Source organism: Apis cerana, linkage group LG11 (assembly GCF_029169275.1).
Source record: "Apis cerana isolate GH-2021 linkage group LG11, AcerK_1.0, whole genome shotgun sequence".
Taxonomy (NCBI): domain Eukaryota; kingdom Metazoa; phylum Arthropoda; class Insecta; order Hymenoptera; family Apidae; genus Apis; species Apis cerana.
In genome coordinates this window covers 11,084,012-11,108,710 of record NC_083862.1, presented here as the reverse complement: position 1 = coordinate 11,108,710, position 24,699 = coordinate 11,084,012, and the positions used below count along the sequence as shown (strand labels likewise).

General features: G+C 35.4%; 1 protein-coding gene and 1 long non-coding RNA gene across 6 annotated transcripts in view; one reads left to right on the top strand and one right to left on the bottom strand.

Moving 5' to 3' along the window:
* Positions 1–24,687, top strand: part of LOC107995571 (small conductance calcium-activated potassium channel protein) — a 237,281-nt gene extending 212,594 nt beyond the window's left edge. For all 5 annotated transcript variants that reach the window (XM_062081863.1, XM_062081862.1, XM_062081866.1 and 2 more), the window contains 6 exons: positions 1,249–1,670; positions 5,982–6,117; positions 8,460–8,570; positions 10,617–10,744; positions 10,833–10,902; positions 11,594–24,687. In XM_062081863.1, coding sequence (XP_061937847.1) covers positions 1,249–1,670; positions 5,982–6,117; positions 8,460–8,570; positions 10,617–10,744; positions 10,833–10,902; positions 11,594–12,193 — 1,467 coding nt within the window. In that variant the 3' untranslated portion in view covers positions 12,194–24,687. The remainder of the gene's footprint in view (positions 1–1,248; positions 1,671–5,981; positions 6,118–8,459; positions 8,571–10,616; positions 10,745–10,832; positions 10,903–11,593) is intronic.
* On the bottom strand, positions 1,549–7,190 carry LOC133666971 (uncharacterized). Its single transcript, XR_009831912.1, has 3 exons — positions 6,172–7,190; positions 5,914–6,106; positions 1,549–1,681 (listed from the first exon to the last, which is right to left on the bottom strand). It is a non-coding gene; the product is annotated as an uncharacterized LOC133666971 (long non-coding RNA).
* Positions 24,688–24,699: the final 12 nt, after the last annotated feature.

Below are 24,699 nucleotides of genomic sequence, written 5' to 3'. Positions count from 1 at the left end.
ATTTTATCTCGTTGATTTATATTCGATAAATTATAATCGCAGAAATTATTCATAATTCGAGTGCATAATTGCAATTGATTAATTAACAAATTTACTTAGATAATGAAACGGGTGTATCATCAGTAGATATCTCTGATTCTTTCTCATCGATTCTTTTTTAAATGAAGCATTGAAAAAATTTTTGAAGTCGAAAGAAATAAAAAATATTAAAAGCACAAAGTATCAAGCCCGGATATTAACGCTTAGAGTGGAGAGTAATCTATTTTTCACGTAAAAAAAAAAAAAAAAAAAAGAAAGAAAGAACAAAAGAATTTTCTTTTATTTTGTATAAAACAATAATTCAATTTTACTCCTTTAATACATCCTTTTATACATAATACAGTTTTAAATGTTTAAAAGTGGAAATCTCATCTTCGACGACAAAAAGCTGCAAAAAAGTAATTCCCACTTCGACGATGAACCATTTTTATGCATATTTCACCGCGTTCCGCTCTCTTAAAAGTACACTTTCGATCTTTGCGACGCGCTTAACCTTGACGATGAAATATCGTTTGCACTCGCAAAACGCCATTTACCCATTTACCCACAAATTCCCTACCCTCGGGAAGGGAATAGAAAAATAACGACGGGGTTAAATTATTTATTCTATCGAGCGGTTGTTCGACATGCCGAGTGATATCGTAGAATCGTGAAAGGATACAAGGTTAACCGCGGTTTGAAACGAAAAGCACGATTCCAGTCGTGTAAATAAATGCAACTTATCTATGCTTCCCCATGCATTTTTGCATCGCAGCATTAAGTAATCCCAGTGTGTCAAAGTGGCGTCTCATCGACGTGGGAATAAGATGTCAAGATGATTTATTGGTATTGGTTGATTTATTGGTTACGTAATAAATTTACCATTTTTTTTTTCATTTCTTTTTCTTTTCTCCAACGTTTAAAACGTTTGACGAAAACTTTGAAAAAAATTTGTAAAAAATTAAATATAATTTTAATCTTTTCAATTAAAATTAATAACTTTATACCTTTATCATAACTGAACTTTTTGTACTTATATTTTGAAACCATTGGGTATTGTCGTATTTGTGTCGAGGATTGAAATTTTATTCTTCTAATTTGTTGGAAAATCGTAAAGAAGCATTTCTGAAATTTGAAAATTCTTAATATCTAGTCAGAGAGATTTAATTTTATCATTACAGCGGAAATCTTCATTCGCGAATAATCGATTAAGGAATTTTCTGTCAACAGTTGTTCATGATCGATAACTGCGCGGACGATTGGCGGATCGCGATGACCTGGCAGAGGATCGCGCAGATTTCGCTCGAGTTGTTAATCTGTGCGATCCACCCGATCCCAGGGGAGTATTACTTCCTGTGGACGACCAAGCTGGCGAACAAGGGCGGTGACTTCGGCTCGACGTGGGTGCCGTACGACGTCACCCTCTCGCTGCCGATGTTCTTCAGACTCTACCTCATCTGTCGCGTTATGCTGCTCCACTCGAAGCTGTTCACCGACGCGTCGTCGCGCAGCATAGGGGCCTTGAATCGTATTAACTTCAACACCAGATTCGTCCTTAAGACACTGATGACCATCTGCCCGGGCACCGTGTTGCTAGTCTTCATGGTCTCGTTATGGATCATCGCCTCGTGGACGTTACGCCAGTGCGAGAGGTAAGAAATACCTCGATATTACGAAATTAATAAATATTTGTCATCAATTTCTACAAAGATTATTGCTTTTAACGTAATATAAGTGACAAAGTATCTTAAACTCGTTAATATAAATAATTGGTTTAATAGATATTGGAATGGTAAATTAAAGAAAATCAGAGAAAAACGATTTTAGATTATTAGTTATGGAGCATAAGAGAAAAAAAGGTTCATAATAAGTGAAAGAAGTTGATTAATATTGAAAAAAAATCAACATTCCAATGTGAATCAAATTTGCAATAAATTCAATGGAACATCTATATCAAATGTTTATATAACTTGTTAATAAATAATTTATATATAATAAAATCGTTTTAATCGTACAAATTAATCCACCAAATAACATAATTAATTATCAAACACGTTAATAAACATTCACGATGAACTGACGATACGATAGAAGAGTTATAGACAAGATAAGACAAAGCAATTTAACTATAGTAACGTTAACCATTGATCCATTAAACAAGAGTCAATAACAAGTGCACGGGTTAATTAATCAATAAACAGATCCACTGCACACTTCGACCATTTATAAATAATGCACGAACATCCCTCGATCTCGTGCGATAAACACGGGGCAAACACGTAGATCCTTGTGGCGAGATCAATGTTCGAAGAGCCGAAGAGAATGGAACGCGGGGGCGGTTGTTAAAACGACAATGAAGGATTTACTGCGGGCGTCGAGATTGCCGGCCCTCCTATAATTAAATTCTCTTGTAAATAGCGGAGCCGATTTAGGGAATCGTAAAGGCCATCGAAACGATCAATCTTCGGGGCCAATATATAAGTTTCCCTGCCCATCTTTCGCGCGGCCTAGCGCGAAGCCTGCACATTTTTCCCTTTTTCTCCCTCCTTTGCTCCTGACAAAAGCTCTCGTCCGCCTCTCCCTCTTTTTCTTCTTCGCCGATGAATACACCCCTTCCATCATTAAATAAGACCACCATTCTTTTCTCTTTCTCTCTCTATCTCGGTATCCATGCATTAGACGGAAAGGAGAAGTAGGTTTCGTCCACGTATTGTCGAAGCTCTTTTCGAAACCATGAGAGAGAGAGAGAGAGAGAGAGAGAGAGAGAGAGAGAGAGAGAGAGAGAGAGAGATTCTTCCTGATTATCTTTCAGGTTAGGATCTTTTGAGGATTTATAGCAGTGTGTAAGAGGAAAATTTGTGTGGTCGAGGAACTTATCAACAAGTTAAGTTAGATTGGGTTAAAATCTGTTGGAAAAGTCATGGTTAAAGTCAATTGTGAATTTGATTTGTTTAAAACGAGAATTATATTGAATAAAACTTTTTAAATCTAAGTTAAGTTGAATTTTTCTTAAAGATTGGAAAAACAATTGAAATTGGAAAATCTTATGATCCCAAGGAAATAAATTATGTATATTTGTTTATTAAATTTTTCTTAGAAAAGAAATTAAACAACATTTTCGTCTAACCATTGCTCATTCGACGCTTATTTCTTCATTTCCGGTTGTTCCGTTTCCCCAAAGCCCCAGTTTCTCTCGAAATTAGAATTTTAGACACGAGTTCGAACGTGCACTCTCTCGAGGGAAAGGAATGCTTCCCTCGAGAGCAAGCGATTCGCGTGTGAAAAGAACTCAACCGGAAACTCCCGGCACCTCCTTATTTCCGTGCATAGAGAATAGCGATGTATTCGCATTCGTATTTTATCGAGAACACCGAACGAGTGGTTGTAAAATTTCCAAGAACATCGGAGGAAGACATGATTAGAATCGAAATTGATATTCAAATTTTTTAAAATTAAATTATTATTTAATTTCTGTGAAATAAGAAACAAATAAAAGTAAGTTCTCTTTGAATTTTCTTTTAAAATTACGATAATTAGATATCGTTCTTACTATTTTCGCACATTAAAGATAGAGGGATTGGATCTATTACAACTGTTCAAATATCAGGAGATAGATTTTTGAATCTCAAACTGCAATATTATCATTTCTTTCCCAGGATAATCCTTCGTTTTCTCCACCTCGTTTTACGGTATCAACTGTCTTATCTTTACCACCTTTAACGCCCTTCCATGCTTTTAACGATGTGAGACGTTACGGCCAATAACCCACCACCTTTTTCGAGCCTTCAAGGATTATCCCTTTATTTTTTTTTAAGCCGCTAGATTACACGCTTTTATCGTCGTGTTTTTATGGATGATTCTTGACTTTCTCAAATGATATATTATTCCTCGAATAATTTTTATTTTATGAACGAGGTGGCGAGGGGATTTAATATTGTTGGGGGCATTTGATAGCGATATGAAATGCATTAATGCCGAGATATACAAGCAAAAAAGAAATAAAATGAGTTATCAAAAATGTCCTTTTCCCTCAAGATTGAAAAAAAGAAAAGAAACGTGATAAGATTTAATATTCTATAGTAATGAAGATTAATGCCAAGACCATAGAAAAAAATTATCAAAAATGTGATTAAGAAAGATTGATTCGTATTCGTTTGCGTTACAATTCGTTTCACAATTTACGACTGTATTTTATCTTAATAGAGATTCGATTCACGTCCCTAACTTTTTTTGGTAAAAAATTTCAAGAAGAAGTTTCAACCGTTCATTTCCTTTCTCGATTTATTGAGAAAGTAAAACTTGAGTCATTTTCGAAAATTCCGACCAGAGTTCCACCATTTTTTCGTGCGATCGTTTCAATTATTTCGAGAGGAAGCCGCACTTTTAACGGAAACACCGTGCGATGTAACTGAATTACAAGCCTTAATACCGACAGCTAATTGAAAAAGGTTGCATCAATTGATAAAACGAAACGGCCGGAATTACTTTTAATGGCGTTTAAACTCGTTACGTTGGATAATCTGAAAAAATCGCGGACAGCGAGAATTTGAAAAATTGCAGAGGAAAGAAAAGACATCCGTTAAACAGATAGGCTATTAAAATTCAATTGTGATACGATCGAAACGTTCTCCCTAAACAGATTGAAATTATTAAACTCGACGTTAATTGAATCTTTATTAATTAAAACTTGATTAAGTTTATCGCGTATTTCACGAAGACGAGCTTAAATGTGAAGACGATTTGATATAATGATCAAAAGCACAAATCTCGTATCTTCTTGTAAACGCTTTCCTCCAGCTTTCTACCGTACATAATTATTATTTACTCCTAACAATAAAAACCTCTTTTTATTATTCTTCGAAAAAAATGATTCAATGAACAAATTAACGACGGTATGAAAACGAACGAAAGGATGAAACTGAAATGCAACGAACCGTGACATATCAAACGGAAACGAGGTATCGAATATCGAGAGCCCGGGAGAATTCGATTCGGACAAAATCAACAGGATCGAGGCTTTTGGCCAAAAGAGATCTCTCGCCCTAAAAGGAATCTCCTGTAACATTATCAGTCCTATTAGGGCGGCTCGATTTAACGAGCAGGATTATTAGTCCGCGCGAGTGTTATTTCAATGTTTCGGCTGGTTTTAACGATTTCCGATAAGGAATTTCGCAAGCTAGACGAAAGAAAGAGCTTCTATTCCACGCATTCATTACAAATCCAACGGAATTCAAATAATTCGTGGACCCGTTATCGACTTTGCAAATATTCTGTGTGCAAGTTGTGATGCAAATTAAACGTGTGCATTATCTGGATTAAACAATTAACTTGGACGTATGAAAATATTGAGGCGTATTGATGTTTCTACGAATTATAAATGTGTCATGAAATGTGTGGATAAGAAAAAATTGCAGAAGAGAGGTTTATAATTTATCAAGCAGCTGAAAGAAAGAGACGCAAGAGAAAGTAGATTAAGACCATCTGTGGTCAGACGTCCCTCGCAAATGTTCTCTTGCGAGACTTTAATAATTACTTTCACGGCTATTGTGTGTTTCTCTTTGTACACAATCTACATTAATTCAGCTTTACACAAGTTGAAAAATGTTTTTAAAACATCAACTGTCCGCCTATTAACAAAAGAACAAAACTTAAAAAATTATTCAAATTTGTTTACTTCTTGTTTAATGAATGAGTTTCAGGACAAATAATTTTCGTTTCTCGGTAAAATTGAAATAAATTATCATTTAATTATCTTATTATCCAAATAAATTCTTATTTAAAGAATAATTAAACGAGTTTTCTCAAAGATTCTATTAATCTATTAATCACAGGAAGTATTCTGCACTCGGTTAATTACCTTTTAACGAAATCTCGCTAAGAAATTTATAGGCTTACCTATATCTCGATAATAGTCTGTTGGATATCAACTAATATTTTATCCTGTTTTCGTTGTACGGCGGCAGGTTTCACGACGAGGAGCATGCGAATCTCCTTAATGCTATGTGGCTCATTGCTATCACGTTTCTGAGCGTCGGTTTCGGTGACATCGTGCCCAACACGTATTGCGGTCGAGGTATAGCCGTTTCCACTGGAATAATGGTAAGGTTAAGATGCAACGTTTAATACAGAAATTCTTGCGTGACTTGCATGCACCTTTCGTATTCCTTGGACACGTTCGAAAAGAAAATATTTATTGTACATTTTTATCCCCAAAATCTTTCGCTATTTTATTTCTGAACAATGAATTTAACGCGTAAAAAGTTTCACTCGATCATTGAGAATATAAATCTTACATCGTCGAGAATTCGGAATATTTGGTCCTAACCATTTTTTGATTTTTCACGATTTTTTGTGTAAATTTGTATTCCTCGCCAATTTTATCATATATTGAAAATATCTACAGAAAAACTCGATTCTTCGAATTTAATAACCGATTAAAATTTAATTTTGAATCTTTCATGACAATTAAGAAGATAAATCAATAAATCCTTTCTCGAAATAGATCCGATAGAAAATTCAGTAGGTTTCGACGATACAGAGGGAAAACCATGTATTATCGATCGCAGCATCGCGCCAAGTGTAGTTACGATGCATTCGAAACGACACTTCGTGACAATAAACGCGACACCGGGTCTAATCTCTCCATTGGGAATGCGACTGGTTCCTTATTGTTACTGCACTCCGTGTCCAATACTAATTCACCTATTTCGAAGCCTCGTAACCTGCGAATCGTTAATCAATTTGATCGTTATGGTCAATTTTCCATGAAATTTCCTGTGACAAACGTATCCGTCCGCCAGATAATCCAGAAATGCTCGCATTTATCGCTTTGATTCTCGTAATGGATGATTCTTCCGAATTAATCTGGTCCAAAGACAATTGTACAGCTAATGTGTATTCATAGAAAGCAGTATAGTCTTTGGAAAATAATTATCACAATTGGTTTTATATGAAATTTAGAAATTTTGATTTCTGATTTTCGTCACTCTTAAGTGGATGGTGGTTTTAAGTGATTTTTAATGAAATTTGAAATTTTTTGCAAGGTTTTTGTAAATTTTTATTCTTTTTAATACGATTACAGAAGAGAACTCTCTTGAACTCTCTATTTCAAAGAAAGGAGTTGCGATTCGAAAAAATTGATTCAGAAGAATTATCTTTTATAAGAATCGATCAAACTACGATTCTATTTCATGGCTAAAAATTTCATTAACTAATCTCATTCGTATCACATCTAGATTCCTGGTATCAAGAAAAATATTAGATTAATCTAATAAAATCGAATCAATCAGATATAATTCCAAATTGTGAACATATAAATTTAATGAAAATAAAAAAATTTTGTTCGTGTTTTGAATATCTTATTGAGACCTGGCAAAAATTTTTACCAGAGCACAGAGGAATAAAGATCCCCTTTCGCGATGTAAAATAAACTTTGGCGGAAAGTAGCTTCGAACGTGAGACACGTGACATCCGATGAGTCGTGAAATTTCATCCACTTACGTGTGTAAAATCTGTTTCACAAAGAAGTTTTCCTTGGCTCGAGAATCAGTCACTTCGGAAACTTTTTATTGGATAAAAAAAAAATCCATCGAATGTTACTATTGGCTTTAGTTAGCGAATAGTGACGAAATGCCCGAGGGAAAGACTTTAAAACTCGGTTTACTTTGAATCTTTTTTGCACCCAATGAAATTCCGCGGTGAAAATACGTCGCCCACTTACAAGTAATTTTCTGAGAGTAGTTTTTTTTAATATTGAATATATGGCTCTATAAAATTGTCCTGAAAGAAAGAATGTAAAAAATTAATACATGTAACTTTGAATTTAATGACGGTGAAGGAAATATATTTAATAGAAGATTTATATTGGCAAATGATGGAGTAGCATGTTAATTTCCTAATTTAAACTCATTTTCTATTGTGAAAAATTAATTATCGATGTGAAATAATTATTTACATAATTACACAAATATTTCAAATGACAATTCGTGTAATTTGATTATTGTTATATAATAAATCTAAAAATAATTATTGAAGCTATCCTTCCAATCTATTTGACACATTGCCGCAATCATACATTTAAATGTATCAAATATTTCATTTTGCAATAATATTAGAAAGAAAAAACAAACATTCTTCTTCGTCCATTCTTCGGATATTTTAATTTTAATTTTTCAAATTTTTTAAAAAATTTTCATTAATTCATAACAATAATAATAATAAAAATCGTAACATGTAATTTAAACAAATTTAAAAAAGAGGAAAAAACATGCATATATATATATATTCTGCTTTTCGTTTACCTTATCCCTTATTATTTCCCCTTTAATAGAAGCTACGAAGATTTAGTTAAATTAATTTGTAATCATTAGGGATGCTAGTTTCGCAATTAAACGTAGAATGAATAGTTTCCAGTTCACAGGTACGTTTGACGGTGTTTTTAGGGCGCCGGATGCACGGCCTTGCTTGTGGCGGTTGTTTCCCGGAAGCTCGAACTCACCAGGGCGGAGAAGCACGTTCACAACTTTATGATGGATACGCAATTAACGAAAAGGGTAAGACGCAATCTGCTCGTACATCTTGCGTGAGATTGTTCTCCTAGACGTTAAATACGTGTCTCGGTGCTTTCTCCAACGTTGAATAATAATCCGGAGACAAGTCAAGAATATGTTGGCCGTTATTATCGTTGGCAAGATACAATTGATGTTGTGGCTTTTGTCGAGCTCGTATTTAACGAACAATTAACGTTGAAATTCGTTATTTGATTATTTATCCTTCATATTAATTATCCTTTCGCTTGTTTATTATTTATTCAATTTAAATTTTTCATTAAATCTAATTTAACTATTAATTATGAATTGTATTAAGATTGTTTAAAGATTTGAAAGAATTCTTTCTGGTACAATAAAATATTCTCCAATGACAATTAATTTCGTCTTATCTTATCTTCTATAGATGATGAACAAGCGATTAGAACAAACGACTCTTGACATTTTCTCATTAACACCGATCTTAATCGAACTAATATCGTCCGCTATGTTTATTCCATCCTTGTGATGGAAAATTTCGAATAAAAAAGTTAAAGAATAAGAAATAAATTTGATTTACGATAAAACTGATTACCCCGTGTATCATCAATACGTCAAATTTATTCTTTTTATCTTTTTATCCTTTATTCGAAGTAAAAATTCAACGCTGAAATACGATTCGTCGACCAACGATACGAATGTCTGCCAACAAGAGAGATTCGCGTTTCTTACTTGGACGCGAAACGAGCAGCTCGCCTAATGTGTCATTGTCATTTCTGTCCATTCTTGATGGTCAGAGCATCGCGATCGATCGGTCGGCAGGCCATACGACGTTCCTCGTACACGGAAATCACAGCTTAAAAGGCAAAGATTGCATTCGACCTTGCTTGCCAGCCATTCGAGAAGATAGACGTGAAAAATGATTAAGAGAAAGAAAAATGACGGAGGTCAGAAACCAGACCTCTTTTTCGAGTAACCTGTATGATCGATCCGCTTTTCTCGAAGAGAAGGAGGAATATTTCGCTTCGTCCATGTCAATATAATCGTTGGATTGAACGTTTTCGAGTTTTTGGGGGAGATTTTGAGACCTCGACGAGCCAATATCCCGTTTATGAAGTATTCAATTTCGTCGCAGTCGAGAAGCAGCATGTGAACGACAGACGTCAGTATTTGGCTCTCGATCGAAAATTTTACCGCGATCAATGAATTATAACTAACTTGGTGATGTGTATAAATCGAAAGAGTAATAGCAATAAGGATGGTTACGTGTTCTAAGTATACATGGAACCATTGTTTTCGCGATAACTCGTTGCTAGATTCGCCATTAGTTGAGATAAATAACTTCTTCAAAACGTTCAAACGATTATTGGACGTTCGAAATTGCCAACCTATTTTATCGCGAATTCGAGAAATTGGAATTCTTGTCCAATTAACGGCGAGTGAAATTGGTTGCAGAAAATTGGTTGTACAACTTCTTTTTACGAGCCTCTATTTTTTTTAATTTCGACAGAGATAAAATATATCGGTGGCAACTAGAAATTTAACGAATCTTAATTTCATTCGAATTCCATGGATCATTTAAATCGTGTAATATATAAATGATAATCGTGTAATATACTATTCGAACGATTAAAAGAATTATGACTAAGCAAATAGTATTAGCTCGTTGCAGTTGCGTAAGTAGTACGAGTCAATTGTGGTCGAACATTTAATATAATTTAATATAGGTTAAGATCAGCAATTCGACCAATGCTAAAATAAAATTAGAATAAGAATTAAAATCATTTTTTTCTTTTGTATATTAATTTATGAATTATTCAAAATATTCCTGTAGCAACAATTTCCATTCCGTTCATGGATATCTATCGATCTTTCGATAAAAATTTCGCAATAAATATTCTCATTGATTCAATGAGGCAATAAAATGAAATGAATAATTGTCATTTACGGAATTGAATGGAAATTATTTTGAAAAATGAATATATTTCCCATAAATCTATCAAAATCGAACACCAAGGCATTAAAGTCATACCTATTCGTCAAACAGGAGTAACGAGATCTGTTCTGTTCCAGTTGAAGAACGCTGCAGCGAACGTGTTACGCGAGACGTGGCTAATTTACAAGCACACTCGGCTGGTGAAGCGTGTCAATCCGGGACGTGTTCGAACGCATCAGCGGAAATTTCTATTGGCTATATACGCGTAAGTCGATGTACACGCGACATATTTTGATTGACATTCCCTGTATAACAGGGAACGATTATAATCCTCGCGTGCACCAACTTTTCAGGCTGAGGAAAGTCAAAATGGATCAGCGAAAATTAATGGACAATGCCAACACCATCACGGATATGGCCAAGGTATCAGCACGCAAGTAACTCAGAATTCAATTAAACTTCCTTGGCCCCGCTTTCGTCGATGAATTCTATCCGGTCGTTGCCGGTCTGCCACCTTTTGTGCCAACAAATCGAACAAACTCTTCCTTTTCACGATCTCTATCCTCCACTGTGAAAAACATCGTTTCCCATTGGCTCGATACAATCTATTCCAGCTTGTTGTTCGTTAATCCTCCATTCATACAACTTTTCAATTGTTCGCTACATCGCGAGTCCTGCGAATGCCTGTTACGGTAATTCTGATCGTTCAACGTCGTTGAACTGCTTTTTCTCTACTGCATGGACTCGTGGCAAAGCCAATATTCTCGATGCTAAACTTAAAAAGAACAAAAGTTATCTTCTCCAACTTTCGATCGATATTGCTTCATAATTTTAAAATCGGTTAATGTGATACGAGATGAAAAGTTCGCTGATGGAAATCATTTTTTAAAATTAATATTCACCTTAGATTAATTAAAAACAAAATATTGTTAAAATATTATCGACAAATCTCCTGCGGTTTTCAACAACATCGCAATAATCTCACAATCTAAAAACTTAATCATTCCCCAAATAAAACGTCATCGATAGATCTAGTCTCCTGCATCTTCATCATTCAATCCGTACATATATTTCTACGATACAAACTTAATCGTTTGATCGTTCTCCCGAACAGACGCAGAACACGGTGTACGAGATCGTGTCAGACATGAGCACGCGTCAGGACGCACTGGAGGAACGTCTGGGGGGCATGGAGGATCGGCTGATGAACTTGGAAGAGAAACTGACCGGGCTGCAGGCTCAGCTCGAGCTGCTGCCCGAGGAGTTGACCAGGTGTCTGGCCCAACACGCCGAGCGTATGGAGCAGAGGCGGAACTTCCTTCACCCCGACACCGCTGTCGCGATGTCGTCGACGGGCGGCGGCGGCGGCGGTGGTGGCGGTGGCGGTGCATCAACCGGGAACAGCCTGACGATGGGCATCTCCGTTTCCGCCCATCACCCTCTGGCCAATTTGTCGAACTCGCTGCCACACTCGAGGAGCGTGCCAAGCGCGCCCAGCACCACGTCCCTTCACCCTTGGCCGGCCAATTCGATCCTGCCGCCAGTCTCGAGTCGTACGCCGCACTTGGTGCCCGAAACCGGAAGGCATCACAGTCTGGCACATTCCACGGTGGCCACGACCACGACCTCGCAGTCGGCCACCAGGCTCACCTCGCAATCTGGAATGGGAGGGCTGGGCAACAGTCAGGGGTCGGACACATCTCCACACAGCTGAGTCTCGTCTTTGCAGCCGCAGCACTCGTATTAAAAAGGGGCACGGGACACGTGAACGGTTGTGTCTCTGTGCCCTGAACGACGCTCGCGTACCATCGAGTCCCTTTCGCCGCGATAATTGGTTCTCTAAGTCTCTTTTCCTGTCTTTCTCTCTTTCTCTCTTTCTTTCTATATCTCTATCTCTGTTCCACTTTCTTTCTCCGTATCCGCGAATCTCTGTCTATCTCTGTCCGTTACGATAAACTCTCTCGGGGATAGGAAGCTTCTTCGGGTTCATATTCGGGTTCACACCGAATTCGTTGACCAGTGTTCGCGAACTAGTTTAGATATCGCATCCGGTTGATGGTAGTTTTAAGGTCGGCCTGGCTCTGATGGTTATGACGTGCATAATTGTTAGGTATCTCGTGTAATGATATTCATTTTGGTTATCTATTTATAATACGCGCTAAGAGACCTATTTTCGAGAATCCCTTTGTTCGAGTTTCGCGATTTTAAGGGCTGATTGTAGCAAGTATAGTATAGACCAGCGGAGAGACCCAGCGGAGAAATTAACGAGTGTTCCCCAACTCGCAGACTGCCTAAAGCTCAAGAAACGACACCGTGTACGATGTATTAAAACGTTTCGATGTCTGGATCTCTCGATAGCGAATTTAAACAACGATTCTTTTCGAGCGATTTTCACCGAGCCAAATAATCGAGCCTCTCAGCCATCGCCGACCGAATCGACTCGCCTACTTTTATAGCCGCGGATAAAATGAAAGTTTTGCTGTAGCATCAACAACGGGTCCAATCCTCTTCCCGATTGACTGTGTCTTCTTACCGAGAAAAAAAAGAAACAATTAGCAAAAGGGGAACTCTATGTACACGCCAACATCAAACACTTACACACACATACACACGCACACACGCACACACGCACACACACACGTACATATAGAAAGGAGATCGATCCAATGTTTCCATGGTGATTAAAAAAAAAAAAAGAGCGAATACACAATGAGCGAACGAGAGAGAGGGACTCACGGACGCGAGCGTCCTCTTCCAAATCGCTGCGAGCTGCTCCCCTGCCCAACTTGCGTGCCTGAAAACTTTTTTCTTAATATTTAAATATATATTCGACACACACACACACACGAACTCCATCTTATCTCTGTATACCTCGTGAATTAAGAAAAAAAAAAAAGAAAAAAAAAGAAAAAAAGAGAAAAAATACGAAAGGGAAAAAACAGGTGGAAAAAAGAAGAAGAAAAAGAAGAAGAAAAGGGACAGGTATAAGGTGTGTTTTATACATTACGAGGGAAACGTGCGTGTGGAGAACGTCTCCCCTCGACGAGGACAACAAGAGTGGCTTTTGAGCTGGACGAGCGCACAGAAAAAAAAAAAACGTTTTCGAACGCGTTTATAAGGAGATTAAAATATTAATGTTATTAGGAAAAGAGATAAAATACGCGGCACACTGTGTTCGTTACGCGAATTTTCGTTTCCGCTTCGGATCGCGTGCGAGGGGATGGAAGAGATAGCGTGGAAAATATTTTACGAATATTTTAGAAAACGATATCGACACACTATCGAATAGATTTTCAAACAACAAATTTTTTTAATCGTACGAGAAATCGTTCCGAACACACACGCTGCTCCACTTATCTCGCTATCTTCTCCTATCCGCGAGCTGATTCTTACTTCGTTTCCTGCTGATAGAGGGAAAAAAACATATTTACTATTTTCGGAGCTGTGATTATAATAACGTCGCAAGTTTATTAAGTACAATCACGTGGTGGCGTATCATGGCGTGAAGTTATTAATTAACTCATCAACCCTCGTAGAAAACGTATTTATACTCCAAGGGAAAAAAACTTTTAAAGAGAGATTTCATAATGAATTGTTTTGTTTCGAGGGAAATATGTTTCGTTGAAATTGGCCGTTTATCCCCTCCGATTCACTAATTCCCTCCCACTCTTGTTATTATTAATATTAAGTAGACCGCGTATACCATCTCGTGATTGTATTTGGCGATATAACTTTCTAAAAGACAAGTGAACACGAAGGGAAGAGAGAAAAAAAAACCAGGTCGATCAAGTGGATGAAGGTTATTCGAGGACAAAGAATTTCACCGCACCCTCCCCCCGAATTACGCTGGACGAGCTTGAGGGGCCATCAACAGAGACCACGAAGCAAACGTCCGGATGGTCTGCATGGAAGGAGAACGCAAAGTGATCTTATCTGCTTTAACGTCCGTAGGTTACATAAGATATTATATTGTTAGCGTATATCAAGTGTATGGGGTACAAAGGTCGTACCTACGAGAGAGGGAGAAAAAAAATTTTTTTTTTTTATAAAACGGTCTACGCACGATGGTGAACACGTGTACGTGTGTATGTGTATGTGTGTGAGTGTGAGCGTACGATGGTCTAACCATGGTAAATATTGATTTTATCGAAAATTATTGCCGACGAAAATGATGCAGCTCAAAGGGGATGCGACCCTGTCGTCTTGTTTCGAAGGGATGGCTCGGAAGGGAAGTAGTCTGTTTTTCTTAAATGAGAGGTATGATAAAAAAAAACAGAAGATATATTTGATAAAAAAATTCGACCATGAAACGATCTAACTTGATTTAACGTAACTGCGTTATAAACACAAACGAGTTTTTGGTATATGTAATGTTCTCTCTTTTTTTTTCTTTTCTTTTTTGTTCTTAAACATTTGAAAACATTGGCGTCAGAAAAACTGTTATCAGATGTGTTCAGAAATTTTTCGAAGTGTTCCAGAAAGTATCCAGAAAGTGTTCCGTCACCTCTTTTTCGATCGAGGAAAAGATGTTAGCAATTTTTCTCGTTAGAGACGAAATAAATTTTTACGAGAAAATAATTACGAGCCAATAATCATGGCGACAAATGTTTAAAACATAGATCGAAGATTTGCGAATAACGAAATCAAAATTTTAAATACGTTATTGAAATTTTTTGGTTATGGAAATAAATATATTTCCTTTGAATTGTATTATTTTCGATTCAATATTTTAGAGAATTGATATTTGTAAGATCGTATAATTGGGCTAATTCATGCACCCAATAGAAATCATCGCCAGATAGGATTATTTGAACAAAAGTACGACTTGAGAACGAAATTTGTAACGAGACTGAATGAAAAGACACTTGAAACAGGAAGTCGTAAGTTATCTTACAGAAAACCTTCAACATTTCTGTGTATTCCATTCCCAAACTTCCGTTTCTCAACCTTTATGCTACGACGTTTTATTATGATTGAACGCATGCATATCCATTCACTGCGAAATTCAATTTAATCCTCGCCATTAAAATTTAACGTTCTTCACTGGAAGAATCAACAACGCTATATTTATTATATATATATATATATATATACGCCATAAATAACATAAAAAATACAAAATGAAGAATAAAAAATTCTTTTTTTTAAATTAGAAAAAAATGACTATACAGCATAAAGGATAAAGCACCATAGTGTTCCTTGAAATATTTAAAATTAGAAATACTCTTCAATAATTTATAAAAATTCATAGACAAAAAAATATCCTTAGCCATTAATCCATTCCTCGGCTAAAATTTCTTATAAAATTGAAGCTCCTGAAACATAGTAAAAAAAAGAAAAAAAAAAAAAAGATTACACGAATATAATAAAGTTAAAAACACCATAGTGTTCCTCGAAATATTTTGTATTAAAGCATCTAAATAACCATCACTCCCATAAAACCCTATAAAAAAAATCTAATCCTCTTCTCAACTAATGCATACGAGTCATTTAGAGTGAGGATGAACTCAACAAAAATATATTTATAAAAAAAAAACCAAAAACAATTTTTCTTTCCCAATAAAATCTTAATTTATATTTAAAAAAGAAATTTATAATGGATATTACGGATAGTAACGTAGTGTAAAATAAAAAATTGTTGACAAAACGTTGAATTCACTCTTAATACTTCCCTTAAATACTATCCTCGCGCATCCTACATTCTGATTTACCACTTCCTGTTCAAGTGACAATTTTCACCGATACCGAGAGGCGCAGACGCCCTTCTTCGCGTGTATTCATTGCGTGTGACCGTGAAAATTGTGCGGGTTCGAACGGAAATTCACGCCATCTCGATCTTATCACGGTCATCCATCGAGGAATGGCCGAATTTCCGATCGCGTGACGTTCGATCAAGTCGGTCAAGTTTGCGAATGCGATCACACCGATATCTCTCGATAACGAGACGGTTACGGACGCGTTGCGTCCACGAATCGAGTTAATTAAGGCTAAACGTTGACGTTGAGTACGTGATCGGGGGGTTAAAAAACGAGGGAAGACATGTTAACGAGCTGCGTCGTCGAAATTAATCGCGTCACGCGATTCATTTCTTCGATTTTTATCAGCTGTACACATTATACACATGAATATGTATACAGAGGAATGGTAACATCATCGGTCGTAGCGATGGAATCGGAATTGTTGGAATATTTTGTACAAAAGTATCTGCAATATTTAGTATAACAATATAACAGATATAAGAAATTTGTTACTCCTCTTTTGTTAATCCTCTTCTCTTAAAGCCATGTTACTTTGATGTAGTCTTGTTTGGCAGTTTGTTTCCCTTTAATTAATATAGTTTACGTTTCTCACTTCAGAATATTGATCAAAATTTGTTTCGAGCGCTATTTCTTCACCATTTCTATTATTGAAAATTATTCCATCGCTGCGTATCGTACGAAGACACGCGGAAACAAGAATACGAATATACCTATAAAAAAAAATATAAGACAGTGTTATTATTATATTATGGATACTTCGCGACGCATTGTTTCGTAATATATTGTTGATTTCGCGCGATTATCGGCGATGCTGTTACGATTGTTCGAGGCACTCCGTGTCCAGAGATCGGTTCTATCCAATGTGATCAATCCCGAAGATGTTCACGCCTTCGAGAAACGAAAACATACAGTGCGACGACATACACACGTTATACACACGTGAAACGAGTGTGAAAAGGATAAAGGAGAAGAAGACTGGAATAGCGATAAGATCAATCGACTCGCAGGGGGAAAAATTATAGGAGGGAATTTTGAAGATCGAGATTTTTTTGTGGGCGGATCAACGAACTGGAAAGAAAGAAGGAGGGAAGAAAAGGATCACTTGGCTAATCTTGGCCGTTGTTCCAACAAGAAGAAGAAGAAAAAAACGCGCACACATTCATTTTACATTCGCGAAAGAACAAAAGATTGTTTGTTAATATAGGGAGGAAAGGGAAGGCTCGTTTCTCTGCCCTCAGAAGTAATCGAGCATTCATTTCCGCTGAAACATTGGGACCTGGTGTGTCTTGTCCGTGTCATTGTTTCATTTCGAAAGCGTTGTTTCGCGGCCACTCCGAAACGCGAAACGGGACCAAAGAAACAAAAAAAAAAAAAAGAAAAAAAGAAGAAGAAAAAAAAGACACATAATAAAACATTCTCATTCCCCTTCCGTCTTCTATCCTCTTTTCTGGCCGCCTCCACGAACAATTTCTCTTTCTTTTTTCTAACGTTCCTATCTTCTTCTTAAACCCAAGATGTCCTATGTTACCTTACGTAATCCTCCTTTCTCTCCATTCTTCTATTTCATCTTCTGTTCTCCTATTCATGCCTATCTTTCTTCCTATTTCTGCCTCTCTTTTTCTACTTCTCTGTCGCGGCTCAACGATATTTTCCTGGACACGACGACTCCACACGATATTTTTATATAGATTTCTTAAAAGTGCATTATAGTGCCAGAAAGACCACGCCAAGTTTAAGAGGAAAAAAATATATGTATATATATATATATAAAAAACGAAAAAAAATTAAAAATACACATGCAGTCTCAATATTATTGATGCATTAGGCAGATAGGAGACCGAGATTCTATTAAGTATTATAATGTATGAAACACGGGCTCTTGTATGGATGGGTGATCGTCGACGTTATCGACGAGACGGTGCATTGGGGGACACGTATGAGACAGGTTCAATGGAATGGAATGATCGAAGAATTAATATCGATACTTATAAAAGATTGAAGATCGAGATACATTACTCGATCAAGAAACTTGCATTGAGAATTTTCGATTGAGAATTCTCGAGAGGTTGTTTCGCGCTGACAAAATCAAGAGTATCGAAGAATTAAAATTAGACTGGCGAGCATAAGATTGTAAATCGTGAAGTAGCCTCCTACTAGTAGACACATCGAGCAGAGCAGATAAAGAATCGTGAAGACGAGGGTTCAATCGTGACCACAGTATCTTTGGAAGCAAATGATATTTAAACAACTCCAATGCCGTTTTTTTTTCAAGCTGCCGCAGAGAAAAAGGAAGGAAATGTTATTACATGTTGCTTCGTCCAATCATTCGTAATCGTTAACATCCTTTTTTTGAAAGCTATGTTGCACATTACCGACGAGAATATGGGATACAAGATCCTTCCATTTTATTTCAACGAGAAATACCTCTCCAAAAATCGAACGACCTAACGTCTGAAATATAACAATAATCGAGTTAACAGAAGGATAATAAAGAGGGAACAGAGAAAGGATACGGAAGAATCGTGGAAATGAATTTCTTGCGAGAAGCAGGTAGACATATCCTCATAACAAAGGTTCGTTTTCGTGAGAAGAATGGATAGAGAAAAATGCATAAAGAAGAATCGTCCCAGTGTGATAATCAATGAAAAGGACTTTAAATCGGCGATCTATATATTGCCCGAGTGAAATTGTTTCATTCGATGACTCTTCTTCATACGTTCATACACACAAATAACTATACCGCGTGTGCATATAGGACGAATTCATCTTTGTCATCATCCGAAATATTTTCGTTATTTTGAACAATATTGACGAAAATAGCCTAGCCTGACGAGTACTGTTTAAAAAAAAAAAAAACGATCGACAAGGATCCCAATCTTTCTTTTTCTCTAAAATAGAAAATTTTTTAATCGAGGGATTAATCGTTCGAACAACTATTTCGATCGTATTGGTCAGAGTAACACGAAATATTTTCAAAGTGACAAAGTGCTCCTACCCCGTCGCAAATATGCCGAGATTGATTTGTATGTTTATACCTGTAAATATGTGTATACTATATTGTGTAATATACACGATATTATAGTATATAGTGTATATATATATATATATATATACGAAACGTGTATTATGGCCTTTGTTTCATGCAGAGTTTATATACGTACGTTTTAAGGAAACGAGGAGGACGCTTTTGTGTTCAGGGACGCGCAAGTTCTCCGACATACACGAACGTGTAAAAAAAAAAGGATCGTCGTCAAATTTTGCGCCCGTCGAGAGTGTCTCGTGAATGTTTAAATGTTGTGTACTTTACATGTGTACATATGTATTTTGTACGTTCGATGAGCTCGAGAATAATTGGGCGCAAAGTGTGATCGAATCCCCTGGGAGAAGATTTTTGAGGGTGGTTCTCCCCTGTTGATGATAATTCCTTGCGTGTCGAAATTTTTGGATATCGATCGAATGGAATAATGCAAACGGAAAATATATTTTATATTTTCTTTTCGTTGATAGAAAGGACTAAAAATATATATATATATATTGCATTTCTTCTTTATTGAAACCTTTGAACAGCATTGAAACTATTCCAAATTTTGAGTATAATTCGTATTGAAAAATATTCTCCATTTAAATTAAATCTTTGAAAAAGAAACGATGCAGAGAAAATATTTTTAAATTCGAATTGAATATCGATAAAATAATTTTTCAAAAAAGAAAAAGAAAAAGAAATACTTGCGTTATTCCAACCGATCGACGTTTCGAGCCTGTGCTACAGAAAAAATAAAAATCGCGCTATGTTCAACGCTGCGCACCGTATAACACAATGGAGCGCGTTCTCGTGTACCTCGGAAAATACGAGAATAACCGATTGCACTCGGTTGCGATGTACTGCGCAATATGCACGGGGAGTGCGTAACTGCCGCCTTCATTCCGTGAAATCGTTCGTGCCCGTCAACGCTGACAGTCGTGAAAACGCGTCGTGATTCGAAAAAAAATGAAAAAAAAAAAAAACAAAAACAAAAAAAAGAAGAAAAAAATAAATAAAAGAGGAACAAGAAAAAAACGCGCACACGAACATCGGAATCTACCCATGAAATACACACACACACATACATACACACACACATACAAATCGCGCTGTGAAAGAAAAAAAAAAAAGAAGAAAAAGGTCAGGCGTAATCGGAACGTAGGCTAAATCGGACTATATCTTTGTACATAAATGTAGTTGAACAGAGACAGAGTTGTTTCCACGTTGACCCTCGTATACTTTCTTCCTTCCTGTTACGATTAATTAGCTAAACTTTCGATCGATGGGCCGACGGATCGACGATGCAGTCGAAGATGGAGGGGAGGGGGAGGGAGAAACAAATTCTCGATCAAGGGATTGGAAGACGTAGGATGTTGACACTTGACACGCGTAAGACAGTGTGACAGCGCGGATATCCGCACGAAAATCGCAAAATGATTGCGATCGATCGTCTTGTACGGAAAATAAATGAGAAGGGGAGGAGGGAAATAGAAGGGGAAAGGTGGGAAGAGGGGTAAAAGAGAAGGACGATAAATAACGAAGAAAACATAAATCGGAGAAATCGATTTCTCCGTTCGATTTATACGAGAATTACCACGTTATTAATACATATTGGTCATTTATTACTGTTGTTATTATTACGGATGATTATTATGATTATTACGGATTATTATGATTATTATGATGAATAACGGTAGCGTTTAAACAGTTTTAAACTCTCAAACACTTTATTAAGATCTTTACCAAATATTAACTAGCGGGCTGTCGCCATCTAACTGTTACATAAAATGACCAACAAATTACTAAGTAACGTAATACCTATTAATCTATATAGGATGATCTAGCGACCACGAGTTAAAGGGAAACAGTCTTTTTTAATGAGCTCTCTATTCATCTATCTAATCTATCTATCTATCTATCTCTTTCTCCCTATTTCTCTATTTCTCTTATACTATTTATAACATACCGTTGACAGGAGACACAAAAGATGAAGCAATATGGAAATATGCTAAATACTTTTAGTTTCACGAAAATTGTTCACGATTTTAAAATCATCATTCACTAATGATTATCACACTCATTTATCATGCATACTCATCGTCACATATGTTGAATTGAAACAAAAAACATTTGCGTCTGACTTGAAAATGATATTTCGATAATCGTCTCGTCATAATTGATAAATGCAGTTTTATTTAGACTAAACGATCTTCATTGATCGATGTTAGGCTCTAATAATCGAAAATTATCGATAGTTGGTGTATCGAACGGATGGTGCATTGAAAGAGATTTATACTAATCGCTCAATTGTTTACAACGAATCGGTTTTATGAACTTTTAACTTCATATACCTCATCGTTCTAATCATTATCATAAAAAATTCATTATTAACATATAATAAAGAAAAATAGAAAAAAGCAAATTAACAAGTAAAATAAAATTGAAAAAATTAAAAATATCTGAAAATTTCTTTCTAAACGTTTCTTTTTTTTTTATATATATAATATTAATATTATTAGAAAATTGCATTTACTCAAATTGATCGAATTTTATGACACGATTTATAATATTTTCTTTCACTTACCATTATCGACGTTTTCAGAAAGTATCCAAGACAATTTGCTTTCACAATAGCTGCGTCGATATTTTAATCTAACTAGTCGATGAACAGCATTTTTATTCACAATGCGATTCGATTGTTTTTACGTAAATCTAATGCGAGTGTCGTTGACATTGCAATTGTGCAAGCTGATTACGTAAGTTCACGAAGACTTTTCTTCGCAGACAGTCTTTGGAGTATGGAAAATCACTGAAACAAAACAATCTCTATAATTCCGCGACGATTGTTCAAATTCAATTGAACGGAAAACACGTAAAACTACTTCGTCAAATTTTATTTGCGGAATAATATACTTGAATTTACATTTATTACGTAGGATAGAATGAACGTATTTACGTCACAAAAAAAATAATTCCATAAAATTAAAAGTATTTTCAAACCTTATTTATTTATTAAAGAGGAAACTTAGTCATTGTAAAAATTAGAAAAGAATTTAAATTCATATTTTTCATAAAATGAATTTTAAAAAATTTTATTTATTCAATAGTGAATTAAAAATATTTTTAAATTTATTTATTATTAATCATTGTAAAAAAATCATAAAATCTTTTCTGATTAAAAAAATTTTAACACGACGAATATATTTAACATCTACGTATATTTTTTACGAGAAAAATAAAAATTTGTTCACTCAATCTCTTATTCAATCATTCTTTTCGAGTTAGATAAAACGAAGAAGAGATACTTGGCATCACTTTTACACTTTTTTCGTGAATGTGAAGTTTTCCAAAATAGAACTCTCGATACCAGGCTACATCTTATGTGTATCCTTTCAATGTGACAGCCCATCGGAAAAGTTCTATATAGATAACGAAAGAGAAGTAACCCACAGGGTGTCGCGTTAGCACTTGTACATTATTGGACGATGGCTGGTGATGAAAAAGCATGTAATGCTTGCTCAACTGCGAAACAAAAAAAAAAAATTGTAAATCTTTGGGTCGTTCATTTCCCAAATGTTCGGTGCGTCCACCGTAATTTAGAGAAGCCGAGAAGAAATCTATATATTTCTTGCTAATTTTCTATCGAAAAACTTGTTCAAAATACCGTTGTTACGCAAGATACCGATTGTAAAAAAAAAAAGAAAAAAAAAAAGAAAAATAAAATAAATAAACGAACAATCGCGACGGGAGAATAAAGTGAGAGCTAGATAGAAAAAACTTTTTAGAAGAGAATAAAACTTAGCGACGCGATAATTGAAAGGGCCAGCGACTTTGTAGCCAAATATATAATAACGAAATTTATCGAGTGAATGAGAAAAATAAAAAAAAATAAATAAATAAAAATAAAAAAAAATTTTAAACAGACGATCGCACCGCCTGTATTCCAAAAAACATAAAAAAACTCTAGGCTTTTGTTTCGAATTTGTTTTTCCACGAGTTCGATTTTCCATTGTGTTTCATAGGATTCTTTGTACCTAATACCTATATGACTGAGTAAATTTTAGAAGCTTCACCATTGGAAAATGGACGATTCACATATAGAATGTAACATCGTGGTGAATGGAACGAGATCGATTGAACGAATAAAAAAAAAAATGGTACCTCTGTTGTACTCTGTTACGGCGTGAAACGTGCAATGATGCAGAGTAATTTCTTGAAAAATTTCAAAGAAAAATTGCATCGGTGATACGAAGGGCAAATTGCAGAAAAAATTTTTTTTTTTCTAAAATATCGAAATATCTAAATTTGATTTAGCAGTATCAATATTAAAAAAAAATATTTTATGTTATAACTTTATAAATGAAATCTAAAATTAAATAATATTTATCATTATTGTCCATCTAATTATTTTTATATATAGATTATTTTACTTTATTGATTAAATTTGATAGCGATAATTTCATTTTTTATTTGTATAATTCCATTTTTACTTCATTCCCTTAATCACCGATTCAATTAACGCGGATGATAGCGCTCGTTCTATAGAAGAGATCATAAATGAGGATGGAATTTATAATTTTATCAAATTCACGAGTTTTATAAAATGTAAAAATGTAAAAATGTGAAAATGGGCGAACGCTATCGTCGCGCGATGAATAAATTTAAAAACAATTCCCACGCAACGAATCTTGAAAGTAGTCAATATCTAATCAATTCCGAAGATACCGTAGCGGTAGATGATTTAAGAAAACAAAAAAAAAACGAAAAAAAAATGGTGAAAAAAAAAGAGAAACCAGTGTAAACAAGTAATGCCAATAATGTTGAATAAAGAATGGAAAAAGACAGGAAACATTTATAAAGCGAATGATGAAGAATCTTCCATTAGATTGAATATCATTATGGAGCATCGAGATTGTAAAAAAAAGAAAAAAAAATGAATAGAACGAACTGGTGTTGTTATTCCGAAACATACGAGTAACGATTAAAACGATGCGAGGTGTATATATATATACGTATTATTATATAATTAAATATAGCGATGAGAAGACAAAGAAACAAACAAAAAAATGTAGCACATATTTTTAAAGAGGAAAAATAAAAAAAAAAGAAAAGAAATGAATACTGTGTTTAACGAAACGAGTCGTGTTTGAGTCGAGTGGACTTGTGCATGAGGTGCTAATCACGGCGCTAATAAGTTAAAGAAAGAGAAAGAATAAACCTTATTAATCATAGGCGAATTAATTAATATCAAACGAAGCACCAGTCGATAAAACTTTAATCGTAGCGTGTATTTTCGAGGAACGCTGCTAAGAAAGAAAAAAAAAACGATCTTCGATCCTTTACGAAGGGATAGGAGTATAATGACTAATAATGTTTATGAACCAATGCATTTTCATGCCGAAAAACAAATAAAATTTGCAAGTCGAATCTTATTGTCTT